Genomic DNA, 17,408 nt, shown 5'->3' with positions numbered 1-17,408 from the left:
AATTTGAAAATAAGAGCCATACATACTCAATATATAAAGTTAAGGAGAAAATTGATGCTGCTTTTAAACCTATCCAGCAATAGTTACTGTTTACAGTGATTTTTTTTTCTATCTTTTTTTTTTTTTTTAAACTTTTATTTATTTTTAAGTGTGTTTTTCCAGGACTCATCAGCTCCAAGTCAAGTAGTAGTTTCAATCTAGTTGTGGAGGGCACAGCTCACCCAGGCCCATGTGGGGATCACACCGGCAGCGCTGGTGTTACAAGCATCGTGATCTAACCAACTGAGCTAACTGGCCGCCCCTCTAACTTTTTTTGCTAACCGGCCGCCCCTCTATCTTTTTTTCCTTAAGATTTTACATAGGGGAAAAAACCGGAATAAAGCATTTTCTATCCTGCTTTCCCCCCTCTAGTCCTCAATGTTTCTATTGTGCATTTGAAAATTTATTTTCCCATCCAAGCAAGGACAAACCTGCATTCAATATGTATATTTATGTCCAACGTAACTTTAGAATAAAGGTAAAAGATCGAATCCAAGTTCAAGGCCTGATTGTCCAAGACTGCTCCAGTGTGGTCACAGCCTAGCTTTCTAATGTCCTGTCCCCAAATAAGGCCTCAGCAAGCCTGCATTCAAGGTGCACAGACGCCTGTTCATAGCCACACCTGTGCTGGCTGTGTACCCCTCTCCTGTATTTACCTGTCTCATGCGACCTCCTCGGTCCTCGAAGTGTAGTCTGTGAGTGCCTGGGGCCCTTCGAGACCTTTCGGTCAAAACTCTTTTCAGACTACGGCTAAATCATGATTCGCCTTTTTCACTGCTGACATTTACACGCTGATGCAGGAGCGTGGGTGAGGCCTTAACACGGTGGCCAGCTCTCCCCTCAGTCTGTGTTGCCCTTCTGCCTGCCCTCCCCGTGAGGCCAGGGCCAGCTTCCCTCAGCTTTTACTGCTCGCCAGGCTTTCCCATGGCTTTGATTAAATCTCCCTGAATAAGCCTTTTTAGCATTCTGTGTAACGAAATGGGAAGTCCACATAGTGTGCTTTTGCTGCAAACCAAAATACACTGGTTGTCTTGAAAACGAACACTTGTGGGGTGGTGGCTGCACTGCAAACTCAGTGCTTTTTCCACGCAGCACCATTCTGATTTCAAAGAACTGGCAAACTCCTGCCCCCCAGCCCCCACCCTCCACATTTGGGATTTGGCAGACATTCTCTTACAAATGAACTAAGTGAGACTGTCATTTCAAGGAAAATTACCAACAATACAGCAATGATAACATTAAGGGTCGAAAATGAAAAGTTAGGATTTCAGAACATATCTGTTACTCCAGGCTTACAGTTCATACATTCTTTTTTTTTTTTCTGATGTGATTGGTAATATTAACAGAAGTGATTTTTTCCTATAGTATAACGAGATGGGTCAACATGTGGAAGAACCACATACGTTGGGAAACCAGTGTTTTCCAACTAACCAATGCACAACATGTCAAAAATCAAGCCTAGGTAAAACAATTCAAAATAGAAAGGAGATCAATGTATTTTAACTTAACAGTTTGAAAAGTTTATGGATATGGTTTTAGATTCCATGTAGCAGCTGATCTTTAAGAAACTACCATCTGTTGTGTTTTGGTACAGCATTAATGAAACAACAATAATATGAAAAGGCTATCAAAATACTCCTTCATTTCTAATCACAAATGTGAGGCCAGATTGTCTTCATATGTTTCAACCAAAACAATACAGGACAATGAATTATAGACAGAAACAGCTATGAGAATCCAGGTGACTATTAAGCCAGACATAAGAGATTTGCAAAGGTATAAACAACGTCACTTTTTGGTTTGGAAAATAGTTACTTTTCATAAAAGTGGTATGTTAACATATAATAGGCTTACTGTTACTTTTAAATGAATACATATTTTAAGTTTCGGATGGCGAATGCCATAACTATAGATAAAAAAATACTCTTTGAGGCTCTTCCATTTTTAAGTGTAAAAGGATCTTGAAACATAAAACAAAAGCTCTTTGGGGATTTAAGTGTAAAGGGATTTGAAAAGCACTGTTCTACCCATTTGGTCAAGATCCAGGCTGAAGCCTTAAATGACACGTATATGTCCATCCCTGCCTCCCACTTACAGCTGGGTCAGCGACACCGTTTAGCCTATGTCAGCTCTCCTTTTCCTTGGTAACAGAACCTTCTCTTTGGGCCCAGAGCCAGACATAGCTAAGAGTGGCCATGTGACTAAGTTCTGGCCAAACAGACACGAACCCCAGTGATGTGTGTAACGTATTGGATGTGCCTTGAATGGGCAGTAAACCGTCTCAGGCCAGGCCAACGAGAGGCACATCCTTGGGATGTCAATGCAACAAAGTAAGAGCCTGCGTCACTGAAACCTGGGCCCGGCCACCAGACTTAACTTGTCATAGGACAGAACAGAAACACTTTGGTTTTAAGCCACCATCAGTTGGATCTCACTATTCCACTAATCATGAGGGATACTACTCCAGCCATGCCCTGAAGGAGACCCCTCGTCTACTTTCCATTGGGTAAGAGATTCAGAAAACTGGAGCAATTGCATTGGACCCAGAGAAGCAGCCTAAGGATACCTCCACTACAGGAGCAGTTGGTCTGCCCCACATCTGCATCCCTGACACCGTGAACCCCACCAGGTACTGAGCCTTGCCTTATACTTTCTGTACCCTCATCCTGCTGTGTTACTCCAATAAAATTTTATTAATCTAGCCCCTGCCTCTCTCTCTCTAGGTCCACCTTAGCATGGCTGACATTTGGGGCCTGATAATTCTTCGTTGTAGGGCCTGTCCTGTGCCTTGTAGGATTTTGGCAGAACCTTTGGTTCCCCCCCCCCCCCTTGCTCCCACCAATAGATGGCAGTAGCACCACCACAGGTGAGAATGACTGCTCCCAATATCCTCAGGACAGAGTCACTCACTTTGAACTCGCCTAAACCAGCCACTGGTTTCTGTCAGAGCAAACAGACGAGTATCTTAACTCCTACAGCCTGGTACAGGGTCTACATTAGAGACCAAAGTTGACAAAATTTTGTAAAGAGCCAGACAGTAAATAGCTCAGGCTTTGTACACCAATCGTCTCTCTAGCAACTACTCAATAACGCCACTGTAGGGCCACCGCAGCCACAGACAATCGGTGGACAAATGGGCATGACAGCAGGCTAGATTTGGCCCTTGGGCCGTAGTATGCAGACTCTAGTTACAGAGCATGACAATCCTTTGTTCCAGCATCCTGCCGTATTTCCCTGAAAATAAGACAGGGTCTTATATTAATGTTTGCTCCAAAAGACGCATTAGGGCTTATTTTCAGGGGATGTCTTATTTTTTCATGTACAACAATCTACATTTATTCATGTACAAAAATCTACATTTATTTAAATACAGTCATGTCATCTTTTTCTGGAACATCATCATAACTCTCCAAACCCCGAATTCCGGCTTGAATTTCTTGCGACTCCATTTCCTATAGAACCATTGGCCCCAATCTCTCATGTCCAGCAACAGAGCTCTCCTTAAATGAGCACCTCTTGTCCATGTAGCCTGCTCGTAGTGCATTGGCAACACAGCTCTCAGTGATTTTATCCCAGGAATTCTTCACCCAAGTCACGACCTCTTACAGGCTAGGCTTCACAAAGTTTCCACGCTGATTTCTCTCCATTCTATTTTCAATGTAGTCATTGATTTCCATGCGCAAATGGTCCTTGAATGGCTTGTTTATTGCACTATCAAGAGTCTGGAGATAGGCAGTCATTCCTGTGGGAATCATTATTTGATCTATTCTTCTCTCTGCAAGGAAGTTCTTCATGTCTTTAGCGCAATGAGTGCCAGCTGAATCCCAGCCTAGCAGACCTCTTTGGCCACCTCACAAAACAAGTGGCAGCATTAAATCGACCCACTTCCTTATGACTGCTTGTGTGCACCAGGCTTTTTCGATTTCAAGAACATAAGTGCCTGAAATACGTTCAACCTTATTTTTCTTGCCCTTAGTGATGATTAGAGGTGGGGCTTTCTTTCCATCCAGACAAATTGTCAAAATACAGGTAACACGTGCACTTTCGTAACCAGTGGAGGGAATGTAGATTGACGAGGCACCCCTCTGATCAACTGTCGTTTGAGATCCTTGGCCCATAAACACCGCAGTTTCATCCATGGCAATCAGGTTGGAGAGTTGGTATTTAGAAAAGTCGATGCCATCAACAGAGGACTTGAATGCAAGTGCACGTTTAATAACTTCAGTATCTTCCAGCTTGAACAGTGTTGTCGATCTTAGAGACAGTTCATATCGCTGAAGGAAGCCATCCAGCCAGTGTTGTGATGCTTTGAATTCTTCTGGGGATATTTCTAACTGTGGTGCCATTGCAAGGGCAAGTGCTTGAATATCAACCCTGTGCACAACCAAAGCCTTTGCTCTCCTGGCAGCAATCCATTCACCGATGATGTCTTCCAGCTCAGGAAATAATGGTTGAGACCTGATCCACACTTGCGCTTCTTAGTATTTCCCTTGTCCACCTTTTGACTGAGGTTATCGTACTCTGCTCAGCATTTTCAGACCATTCGGAGATCCAACTTCTCTTTGCAGAAAGCTGTAAGATTCTTGCCCCGGGAGTCCTCTATAATTCCTTTCTTGTACTCGACAGAATATCTCTTTGTTTTTGCACTCATCTTGTCTGGGGGTCAAAATATTATTCCCTTTAAATCTACCATTAAATCAAGTGTTAACTGAAGACTTATGAGACAGGAGTGGCAACAAAAATGATGACAGTTAAGAATGATGGTCCACAAAAACGTGACGAAAAACTGCAGCCACCAAAATTCAGAAAATGTTTATTTCACACGAGTGCATTAAGTACGCCCGTTACAACACATGATGTATTGAATTATGAAGATTCACATTAGACACAACCACATCCGTTCATTATCAAGTGCGCACGTTATTCGTGCAATGTGTCTGTATTCTGATTGGTCATTTGGCAATAAGTCTCGAGTTCATCTGTTTACATAAGCGTTTACCTCTCGTCCAAAGGCGCCCGCTTGAGTATTTACAGATACTTAATTATAACTTATATGATGATTTATTTTAAGTATTAATGTCGATAATAATATTTATATTTAATTATATATTAATATTATTATATAATTCAATATGTCCGTCATGTGTTGCAACGGACATACTAAATGCGTCCATCTAGCTGACGATCTTAACTGGGGCTTTTTTGGGGGGGTAGGGCTTATATTATGAGCATCCTGAAAAATCATGCTCGGGCTTATTTTCCAGTTAGGTCTTATTTTGGGGGAAATACGGTATGCAGTTTCCTATGACTACAAGGCCTCATGCAGCTCTCCCTCTGCCAACCTAACTTCATCTCACACCCATTTAAAAAAACCCAGAAGAACATCTATTATCTCAATAAATTTCAGAACTATAGGAGCAGACTAGCTGGTTAATTCTGGCTAAAGGTTTCTTGTTAGGTTCTAATCAAGATGTTGGCTGGACCTGCCACCTGGGAAGGCTTGATGAGGGCTGGGGGATCTGTGTTCAAGTTCTGCCATCCTCTTATCCCCAGTTTTGCTCCTTCCAAGGCTTTGCACCTGCTGCTCCCTCTGCCCAGAATGCTTCCTTCTCTTCTTGTCTGGTTACATAGCCATCTTTCACCCTTAAAGTCAAGTGTCTCTTCAGAAAAGCCTTTCATGACCAGCCTAGATCCAATCCCTCTGCTACAGGTTCTCTCAGCACTTCTTTCTTGCCTCTGTCACAGTTACCATTTTTGCCTGTTTATGACTTGTTAGTCTAGTGGGGTGGGCTGTGATCTAAGTCTCATAAGGCAGAGATTCAGAAAACTGTTTCTGTCCTGCTCACCACTACATGCCCAAGCACTTAATTCATAGCCATTTCTTTGGTTATTTATTTATTTTTTTTTAAGTTTGTTTTTAACACTAAAAGTTCTGAGCAAATGAATGGATACCTACCGGTGTGGATTCTTAGATGGCGGTCCAAATCTTTCATGCCATGAACAGTTTTGAAGTGGCAACCTAGAAGAGAAGGGGGGAAAAAAACCCAGCTTTTCTTAAAGTACAACCTCAGAAAGGAAGTTACTATGAATCGGAGGTTCTGGTGAGTTGCACACTGGGCTCTCATGCCACGCGGCACTTAGAACCCACAGGACGCTCCCGTGTTGTGAGTATGCAAGAGGATTGCAAGGATTCAGCAAGCGAATTCATGCGGAGCTTGCATGACAGTGGTTGGCACAGAGAAGGGGCTCAGGGTGTCCGAATTCTTTATTTACCTGGGTAGCAGCAGTTGAATGTCCTCTCTCCAAGGGTCGTCGTTTGTTCCTTTGACTCAGAAGGAAGGGTCACAACAGAGGCTTTCTGGGCATCACTGCTGTCAGTGGAGGGACAAGTTGGTTTTGAAGCATCACTATCTAGCTCTGAAGCTGAAATTGAGACAAAAAGAAGCGTTAATTTCTCAAATAGAATCACTAGGGCAACTCTTATAATCTAGCAGGTTTATTTCACCTCCCTTCACCACCTCTCCAGAAAGAAAGAAAAACAAATAATTAAAAACGGAAAGCCACTGTGGTCTTATGAAAGTCCTCTTTCTCTACCAATTTCCAGGAAATACAGGGGACCAAAGAATACGGTAACATGACAGGGACACAAATGGCAAGATCCAGACTGCAAAACTTTGCATCAACGCTTCTCAAAGACCTAGTGTGTAAGATAATTTCCGATCCATCACAGGACAAGTTTTTATAAGACAAAAATCAAAGTCCAGATGTTGTAATTAGATCTAACAGAGAGCAGGATGTCGTGACAATGTGAAGCTATTTTTAAATGCTTATGCTCAATGCGAACTCATGCTTACTCTGGGCTTCTTTTGTCACAGTTCAGTAACAAGTCACAGACCACACCTTTAAGTACCACTGCTCTCCAGGACAAAATGCCGGGTTTCAACAAGTAAACTGGAGAGAGGTGGAAGGAAAAACCAGCGACTAAAAGACTTGAGATGATGGTCTGTGATAGCACAGCCTTATTCGGGTCCTGATTTAAACATATTGCCAAACCATTTAAGACAGTGAGAAGATGGACATTCCCTGACAGTTGGATAAGGGATTTTTTTTAAAGGTATGAAGATGAAATTAAGAGTATGTAAAACAATCTCATCATTTAAGGATGAATCTTGACATGTTATGTATATGTCTGCTTTGTGTCAAAATAATCCAGGGCAGGGGGACAGGTAAATGGAAGAAACAAGGTCACCAACCTGCAGTCCTATGGCAGGTGCCTGGGGGCTCACTGTACCCTTTTCTCTGTTAGGAAGGTTGAACCATGAGAAATCACCTCTTTCACGGCCCACTGTGGTCAGGCAATTTCACAGGGTTTAATCTAACACGTAGTTTTAAAAATGTCTGTAACAAATACTAAGTACTCCTGAAAGACTGTAAAGTGATGTCTCTCCAGATAGATTTAAGTCCAAGGAAAACCGAGGTGCTATCCATGTCTGGTCTTCAAACAAACAACAACAACAAAAAAAACACCAAACAAAAAACCCAAAACACAGATATTATTTTATGAATTATAGGTCAAGGTCTAGGGCTTTTTGTTTGCCCCAGGTATAGAAGCTGGATTCCATTTTCCCTGGGCGTTTTCAAGGTAAACCTTGTATTACCTTGAGAAGCTGTAGACAAGCACGTTGGTGAGGGTTTCGGTTCTAGGCACAGCGTTTGCATAGCTATAATGCTAGCTGTGTGACTATCTGCGACTGACCGAACCTTTCTGAGCCTGTTTACTCATCTGTAAAAAGGGATCACTGACCTACCTCAGGGTTGTAGAGTTAAGAGATGAACAATGTCAAGTCTCAGCACAGTGTGTGGCCTGAGTTAGGAAAATGCTATCCTAGGGCTTCCCGTTAGAAAGGACTGTCGCTGTCACATCTGAGTATTTGTGTTCAAAGCCCCTTAACAGGCTCTGCACAAGTGACCCCATCCGATGGCTCTCAACTGGGGGTCATTTTGTCCCGAGAGAACATTTGTGAATGTCATGATCATGTGGGCACATGTAGGTGATAGTGGCATCTAATGGTCAGATGCCAGGGATGTTGCTAAACATCCTACAGCGCACAGGACGGCCCCCAAACCTGGATCAGGACCACCTGAATGATGGGGCAAGTGTAATTTCCCAGGTGGGGTGGTTAGGGTTGAGCCCAGGAACCTGCATTTTAAAGCACTCCCCAAGCGACTGTCATACTACCCTAAACCTTTGCTGCTCAAAGAGCCGTTCACAGAGCACTGATTATCAGCACAAACGGGAGTCTGTTAGAAATGCAGAACCTTGGGCCCCATCCCACCTACAGAATCACCCTGCACTTTAACAAGATCCCCAGGTGTTCCTCTGCACATTCAAATCGAAGCACAACGTCAAGCCCATGCTTCTCTAACACATGTATGTCAGAATCACCTGGGGGGCTTGTTAAGACCTGGGTGCCTTGGGCCCCACCTCTAGGGTTCCTGATTCATTAGGTCTAGAGGGGAGCTGGGAGTTTTTCTATTATAACAAGTTCCCAGCTGATCCTGCAGGTCTGGGGACTGCACTTTTGGGAACGGCTGCTCTGTGAGAACAGAAACTGGCTCAGAGGAGGCACTCAAAAAGCTTTCAGCTGATCAGAACCCACACTTGCCAGATCTGGTGTCCTTTGCTATGTCCCTCAGAGGAAAACACAAAAAAACTTGTACTACTAAGCAATTCACGTATTAGGAAAGAAAGCCGTCCAACTCTTGAGTGTTTTAATCCCACAGAAACAAAGTAAAACTGAAAAGCAGAAATGTAAGAGAAAGGTTGCAAAGCACAGAGATTTAGGGAACTGACTTGGAAGCCAGCTGGTAAGTTTCAAATTCCAGTTCTATCATTAGCGGTGTGACCCTGGCTAAGTTACTCAACTTCTCTGTTCCTCAGTTTCCACATCCGTAAAATGGGAATCACCCCATCTCATGGGTTTACATGAAGATTAAATTCTTTAGCGGCTGTAGAAGAACCTTGTACAAAAGTCAGCACTACATAAATGTTATCAGTTTTATTCACTGGTGTGCACACATGTGAACTCCTAGATTCTTAGAGAGGGAAAAGTATTGTGCAATGCAAACTTGAAAATAGGGAGAAGGGAGACCAATGGGTTAAAGCTATCAGAAAACTGTCCAACGCTATAAAGGGTCATCCAGGTAGAACGTGATGAGAGGCTAGTGGGGTTTCCCAAGGAGACTTCCTTCACCTTTAAACATCCAGGGGAGCTCACACTCTCCTGGGAAAGGTACAGCCAGGGCAGAGACCCTTGTAGCCTGAAAAGGGGGAGAGAGGTGCATATTTGACAGAACCCAGTTTAGCACAGTGGACATTTTAACCCTTTGAGAAACTGCTGACATTCCTTTTGTGAGGTTGTTTTCCTGCCCCTGTTTCTTCTTTTTTACTGGTGGTGATTAAAGCCTATCAATGGACCTGCTCCATTATATTTCCTCCAAAAGCTACTGGAGTCGCAAAGCCATGTGCAAATTAAGAGCGGCCCAATCTTAAAAAAAAAAAAAAAAAAAAAAAAGCGAGCCTTTTGCTCAGTATCACGGACCAAAAATGCAGGTGGAAAAAACCTATCCATCGGAAAGCTGCTTTTTCTCGGTAGTGGTGGCTGGTACTGAGGCACATTTTGGGGCGTAATTCTGATTATGCCCGCTCCCAGGAAGCGAGGGGGCACCCCAGTACTGCACAATATAGAACACTCTCCTCAATTCCTCCACACACAGGGCAGGGCTCCAGGACCAGCGCTGTTTGCAGGAATAAAAAGTAGCACATAGCACGCACTCTGAACAGCAGCCTGCGGTCATTCAGGAATTGCCTTCTATACTCGCTTCCCCCAAGAAGATTCAACATCTCCAATAACGCCCCAATTCCTCTTTCAGAGGCTTAGCAGGCGCCCTGGCCCCACCCCAGAAAGACCCTCCCGTTCCAACCACCTCTTCCCTTTCTAGGCCTTGGGAGTTTGGGTTTGAGTTATGGTAGTTCCATCCAGCCAAGATTTAGTTTCAAAGACAAACTATTCATTCGGTCGCGGCTTCCTTACGGTTTTGCCCCCTTCATCAACCACTTGGGAAGGTGTGGTCATCAAAGCCCTCCACAGGGACCCCTGGGGAGAAGGGACTTTCCCTCGACAGGAAAACGCAGGGGAGGGGGCGAAGGAAACAAAGTGTAGTTCAAACTGCTTTTCCCACTTTCTTGCTAAGAAAAAGGTATCGCTAACCACCAGGCTAACCACCAGCGGAGGGAGACGATCAAGCAGGAACCTACCGGGTCATAGTCTGACTGTAAGATAATCAGAAATGGAAGTGCTTTAGGAATGCAGATTCCCGACCCCATCCCACCCCCGAGATTCCAGGGGGGGGCGGGGTAGGGAGGTGCCTGAGGAATTGAACGAGTTAGCAAAGCTCCCTCCCCGCAGACGTTTGAGACGTAGCGGCTCCACCGACCTCAGGATGAGAAATGGTGCCCTGCGGCCTTAGGGTAGCCGACGGTGTCTCCGCTTCTCCGGGACCCCTCTAGCCACGTGGCAGCCGGGGTGAGCCTGGTAAGTCCCACCGTGGCCCTGTCCCGCTCGACAACCCCTCCCCCTCATGGCTCCACTTCTCTTAGAGTAAAAGGCAAGTCCTTCGCGGGAGCCCCAGGCGCCCACATCACCCCTGGGACCTCATCCGACCCGCTGGAGGCTCCAGCCCGCGGCCGCCCTGACCTGTGCACTTGCTGTTGCCTCTGCCTGGAATGCTCTCCCCCCCGCGGCCATCTCCACGGCGCGCTCCCTCACAACCTCCAGATGTTTACTCGATGGTGCCCTCCTCGGTGAGGCCTTCCCTGGGCCATACATTTGAAAAGGCCCCCTGCCCCCAGGCCTCATATCTTCCTTCCCCGCTTTTAGGATGTTTTCTCCCAGCGCTCACCTCTAACCACTCAGCGCTTCACCGCTTTATCGCCTGTGCCATCCCTCTCGTCCCCACTGGGCCATGAGCTCAAGGGACGGCCGGAATTTTGTCCTGCTTGCTCTCTGTTGTGTCCCTCTCTAACACCTCGCCCCGGGCCCCCCACAGAAGCTCACACATTTTCCAGATATTTCTCTATCCCCCAGGAGAACATCCGGGGCGTGGGGCTCAACGCCCACCTTCCAGGCGCGCAGCCCCAGTCCAGCGCCAAAGAGGTCCGGGAACCAGGATGCCGACACACCCCGAAGACAGCCTCGGAAGGGGGGCCAGAGCATCCGTGAGCGTTTGGGATATGCACCGCCGTTTAGTAGCGCTTGGGGGAGTGGCTGGAGAAATCCACGCGGGAGCGGCGTGATTTACCCAAAGAGGGTAAATTTAAGGTGGAGGTGTGATTGACAAAGGCGGTGTGTATGGGGGGGCGGGGACGTCGAGGTCCGAGCCCCAGGATTCAAGTTGGAAGCTCCACCTGCCCTACCACGCCCGGTGCCGGGACCTCGCACCTGCGCGAGTCTGGGCACACCCAAGAAACAGCCTCCAGCCCCACGCGCGGGGCGTCCCCAGCGCTACTCACCCGGCTCTCCCGCCACTACCCGGGCCGCCTCGGCTAACTCCCCGCGCGCCGGCTGCGGCTCCTCGGAGTGGAGGTGCTGGGGGTTGGCCTGCTTGCGCCGCGACATGGCGTGACGCTCCCGGCTCCCGGCGAGTCCCTACGAGTGGCCTACTTCATCCCACCAAGTCCCGGAGTTCAGAAATTACCGCCGCCCCCTGGCCGGAGCGCGCATGTCCCGGCAATTCTGCTCCGCAGCTGAGCAGGGCGATTTATCACCAGCCCTGACGGCTGATTGGCCCGGAGCCAAGGCCTCCGGGTCCTGGAGAAGCTTGGTCCGCGGCCCCGCAGCCCGTATCAACCCGGAGCTCGTTAGAAATGCAGACTCTCGGGCGTCACCCCAGACCCGCTGCACCAGAATCTGCATTTTAACAAGCTCCCCGGGTGACTCGCATGCACATTAAAGTTTGAGAAACCATGTCTGCATTTTAACGAGATCCCCAGGTGATTCGTGCGCCTATTAAAATTTCAGAAGCACAGCTCTCCTCCAACTTGAATGTGCGCACGAATCACTGGGGATCTCGTTAAAATGCAGATTCTGACTGAGTGGGTCTGGGGTGGGGCCTGAGCTTCTGGATTTCTAACGAGCTCCCGGGTGAAGCCCTGGCGGCGGCTGCTGCAGAGGCCGCGCTTTTAGATTCTGACTTAATTGGTCTGGACTGAACGCTCGGTATCGGGGGGGTTTTGTTGTTGTTTTTTAAAGCTCCCCAGGTTGTTCGGAGCGTTCGCCAAGGTTGAGGAGCACGACCTCCACGCGCGGTTCTCATCCTTGGCTGTATATTCGAATTTAAAATTTAAATGAGGCCAGAAGGTCTCCAGCAGCAGGGTGAACCACTGTTCCGGGAGGAACCGGTTATAAATTCAGATTCCGAAAGTTTTGGCTTCAGGCGCCGCCGCCCTGGAATCTGTATTTCTACCAGCGCCCCCACGCCACCCTGGGTCTAAGACCACACTGGAGCAACCGCCTGGCCAAGGGGGCGCAGACCCGCCCAGCAGGTGACTGAGGCGTGGCCCTGGGGGCGGGTGTGTGTGTGTGTGTGTGTGTGTGTGTGTGTGTGTGTGTGTGTGTGTGTGTGCGCTAATTGGCATTCGTGCTCAGACTAGCTGGGACCTTGATGAGACCCGAGCCGGGGAACCCCTCCTTGCACCAGGCGAACGACATCCAACAGGGAACACGAAAGCCACCTACATCCCCAGGTGTTTGCTTTCTTCAAATTGGGGTTATTATTTAAAGCGGGGCTGTGCCCCAAGCTTGCCCGAACCTGAGAATCACGTGGGGCCTTATTAAAAAAGACCCAGGTTCAGCTCTGAATCCGGGGGCCGGCCTGGGAACCTGTATTTTTAACAGCGCCGCTGGGGAGCTTTCCCGCTGTGGCTCGCCAGGGTCTGGTGGGGCTTCGCAGCGTCCTGTAACACGCCTGCAGCGTGGTTACGGTTGGCAAGCCCAAGGGACCGCCTGCGAAAAGGGCATTTTTTATATTTCTCGAAAACTGAGCTGTTTTCCTCCACCTTTCCATTGATATTCAAGCTGTGAGTTGATTCTAGGGATGTTTGCATAATGCCAGGTGAAGTCACTTGAGGTTAAGTTTTCGAGGCTTAAAAAAATGGAAAGCAATGATTAAAGATTTTTTTTGGGGGGTGGTGTGTGTGTAGCTACACGTATATGTAAAACCATTGGAAAACATCCGTTTGTGCTTGGGTGTGTCGTGTCTCCTTTTGGAGTGTCTCAGGATACTGGATAAACGGGACAGTGGTTGCCTCTGGGGAAGCTGAAAGGGGAGGTGCACCCAGCCGGTTGATGGGAGACATCTGACACCCCTTTAGATTGCTTGAGGTGTGTACCTGTGTTGTATCCACGCCCCCCTTCAGCTCAAGTGCATACAATTGGATTAATCAGTTCTTGCTACATAACGTGTTATCATTACTGACCCATCTGATCCATTGCTGGCCTATATTTGGTTCATTTGTTCCTTGCCTTATCAGGACAGAACAAATACCAGGAAATCCACCACCCAAAACTAGGACCTTGACCATAACTTACACCTCTCATATGACCCCCTTTTCCCCCAACTTAATAGCCATTAACCTAAACCTTACATACTTAATTCCTTTTTTCTTTTCAGCAGGTTTTTTGCTGCACTTACATGTATTCTTAAAAACAAACAAACAAACAAAAACCCCACGATTTTAATTTTTAAAGAACCTCATAAAAAGGGTGTGTAATCTTTCTGGAATTCCTCTCCCCTCCCCTGGTTATTGTAGTGCTAAGATCATGCAAATTGCTGTCACTGTCCTTTTTCCATTTTGACTGATGTATAATATTCCATAGTATGAACATACCAGGGTTCATTCATCCGCTCCCCTGTTGTTGGGCACTAGGGTTTTATGATGCACCCCCCCCAACCACTCCCCTTTTCATTGCTTTATCTCCTATGCCATCTCTCTGGTCTGATCATGGCCATGTGTATAGTGTGGCTGTAATTTATGATCTTTCTAAACAGTGTCAGTTTCTTAAGTGAATGTACGCATTGGTTAAATTGTAGGTGACTAAGAGATAATGCCAAAGTGGTGGCACTGATTGACACGTCCCCAGCAATGGGAGAGATACTGTGCAGCCACATCCTTTCCCACACTTGGTATTATCAGATGTCTTAATTTTTGCCAATCAAATTGATATTCAATGCTATTTCATTATGGTCTTGATTTGCATTTTCCTTGCATGTGTTAATTCAATAAAATTAAAGTAAAAATTATTAATGTTTTCCATAAATAGAATGACAGCAAATGGATTAAATTTGTTTCATTGTTTTGAAGGCATTGTTTTAATATTTTATAACACATCCACTCAGAATTATGATCCTAAATTCAGTTTATTACCATGTTTGGTTTTAATGGCTTGATTTCAAGGGTCATAACTGAAAAATTGTAAAACTGTAACTCACAGGATATAGAGATCCAAATGAAAGCCAAGTATCATTGGCTGTGCTTAATAAGTCATTATTCTCCTTTTTCAATCCCATTTGCCAATTATACAAATTGACTGTTCAATTTTTTTTTGAAATCCATCTGGTAGATTTTCATCTTTCCTGATAATCAACCTGGGGCTTTTGCAAATTCAACTGAAGACGGTGCATCACTAGTATATCTTTAACAATTGGATTTCAAACCCCCTGAAGCTCTTTATTTGGAAGATGTATAAACAGATTAGAAAATTCTGTTGCTAAGTTTAAACAGGCAAGTAGAGGTTTTTATAAGTGACAACTTTTCACTGTTTTCAGCAACAAAATCGCTTAACAAGGGAATCACGGCCAAACATGCATTCCGAAATACTTTCTCCATGGGATGTTTCTCTTGCAAAGTGGTTACTTTTTCTTTATATGTCACCGTTATCCTGATATTACCCTCCCTAGTGGTTGTTAGACAGTTCCCTTTCTTCACAGAGAAAGTCAATAACTTTTCAACCCTTGTCACTTTGTAAAAGGAAAATGGAGAATCTCTGTAATTTTTATACCTCTTAAGTATTTTGCCAAGAGATAAATACTACACCTCGGGGGGCGAACTATACAAAAGATTCTCCTGGTCACTCTACATCTCTTTACAAAGCATCATAAAGATTCCAGACGCAGTGTAGCATAATAACTAAGTGCACAGACAGAGCCAGCCTGAGGTAGAGTCCTGGCTGTTACCGGGTGACCTTGAGAAAGCTGCTTTGTGCCCATTTTCTCATCAGTAACATGGCGATGCTAACAGCGAGGGTGGCTTTGAGGACCAATTAATTCCTATGTGTAAAGTACATGGAACAATGTGCAGTACAGAGGCGGTACTCTCTAAGGATTAATTATTATTTACGATGACAGAGTAAGAGTTCCAGTGATCTGTGATAATAGCTAACACTCACCTAGAATTGGTGGTGCCAGTGAAGTAGGCAGATACTCTGTTTTCCATGGAAGTAAATCGGGTCAAAACAAGCCTGTGTTGACAGTCCTCAATTCTGAGCTGCAGACTTTCCATGTTTCAATATATATATGAAATGACTCATTTAATACTATTCACTTAACATTGCTCAAGGAATTGCTTTCTGTTTTAAGAGAGATGATAAAAATAAATTATAATCACCTCTCTGATTGCCCTGGGCCTCCTGTGGGTTCCAGTTCCTCGCTTGGGTCATGTTTACCTCATTTGACTTCTGTCATGACCACAACTATTCTCCATGATGGATACAGGACGGAACAAGTAAATGTGTATCCAGGTACAAATGATCCCCAATGGGTATAAAGCTAGACTGAGGCAAATCTTATTTCTTCTTCTGCTAGGAATTAATTTATTAGTTCATCTGATAACAAATGTTTGTGCCCACGCTACTGCCTGCTCTGTTCCAGGCGTTGGGTATGGAGTGATATGCAAGACAGACAAAATCTAGCAGGACAGTCAGAGAAGGAATGAATGGATGGATGCACAAGGTCATTTCAGATAATGACAGATGCCACGATCAAGATGAAAAGGGGTGGTGTGATCCAGAGTGACAGGGTAGTAGCAGACGGAATATCTGACTTTGGCTAGAAGGGACCTTTGAGCTAAAATGTGAATATAATAGGCAGCCATGGGAAGAACCAGGGAGATGACATTCCTGGGAGAAGAAATGACAACAAAGGCTCGAAGGAAATCAGCTTTGGTGTGCTTGAAGCAAAGCAGGAAAATTCAGTGACTAGCTTGTTCCCAGAAAAGAAAAATCTGGCTCATAAGAAATTAAAAAAAATAAAATGTCCAAGCTCGCTTACGGTGAAGTAAATGCAAGTTAAGATAAATTGCAATACTGTTCTATATCCTGACTGAATAGAAAAGATTAAACACACACACATAGTAGTAAAGGTGAGCATATGCTATGATCCAGCTATTCCTCCCCCACACTGCACTTCTCAAATTTACGGAGTATGAGAATCACCTGGGGACCTTGTTAAAATGCAGATTCTGACTCCAGTGTGTCTCAAAATTTAACATGGATACAGGTCACCTAGGGACCTTGTTAAGAAGCCGATTCTGATTTCTGAGCTTCTCACACTTTAATGGGCAGAAGGATGACCTGGAGATCTTGTTAAATGCAGATTCTGGGCAAAATGTGTAAGAGTTGTTCAGCCTCGCTAATTATAAGGGGAATGAATATTAATAACCATAAATTCCTCTGTCTTTTTTTCACCTACCAGCTCCATAAAAATTAAGAAGGCTGATAACACTGTTAGCAAAAGTGTGGGGGAATTGGTCTCCTAATGCATTCCTAGTGGGAGTATGAATGTTTATAGCCACTTTGGAGGGCAGTGGGGCAGTAAGTTTTTGAATGTGCCCTGCCAATGATCAATGATCTAGCAATTCTCCTTCCCATCTCGTCTTCTCCAGAGAAACATCTTCACAGATGCACAAGGGAGTATGTTCAATGATGTTTGTTGCAACACCACAGTCATAGCAAAAACAACTAAGAAACAACCTAAATGCCCATCAACAGGGGAATGGTTAAACTGAGGTTCTGCCGTAGCATGGAATACCAGGCAGGAAATAAAAGTCAGCCAAATTGATGTCTACAAGCACGGGTAGCGCTCCAGATACACTGCATGGAAGAAGAAAAGCAAGTTCCACATAGACATAAACACATATTTGAATCCATATATGTTTCCAGTGGAGACACATGAAAACCCAGAATAAAAAGGTATTGGAAGGAAACACACTGGCTATGTGTTCAGCAAGGAGCGGGCGTCACAGTAGCTTGGGG

The 17,408-nt window shown here is 45.4% G+C and overlaps 1 protein-coding gene across 2 annotated transcripts in view; it reads right to left on the bottom strand.

Moving 5' to 3' along the window:
• ZFP64 (ZFP64 zinc finger protein) overlaps nt 1-17,408 on the bottom strand; it is a 74,701-nt gene that overhangs the window by 10,089 nt on the left and 47,204 nt on the right. Inside the window, exons 1-3 of one of the 2 annotated variants that reach the window (XM_019726075.3) lie at nt 11,612-14,329; nt 6,313-6,462; nt 5,996-6,058 (exon numbers count right to left, since the gene is read on the bottom strand). In XM_019726075.3, the coding sequence (XP_019581634.3) occupies nt 5,996-6,058; nt 6,313-6,462; nt 11,612-11,717 (319 nt within the window). In that variant the 5' untranslated portion in view covers nt 11,718-14,329. Of the gene's footprint in view, nt 1-5,995; nt 6,059-6,312; nt 6,463-11,611; nt 14,330-17,408 lie in introns of those variants that run through there. The other variant, XM_019726073.3, reaches the window with a different exon arrangement.

The sequence above is a fragment of the Rhinolophus sinicus genome, chromosome 13 (genome assembly GCF_057876585.1).
Source record: "Rhinolophus sinicus isolate RSI-liver-muscle chromosome 13, RSI-T2T, whole genome shotgun sequence".
Lineage (NCBI taxonomy): Eukaryota > Metazoa > Chordata > Mammalia > Chiroptera > Rhinolophidae > Rhinolophus > Rhinolophus sinicus.
The sequence above is the reverse complement of the archived record's forward strand: the minus strand, read 5'-3'. Positions and strand labels throughout refer to the sequence as shown.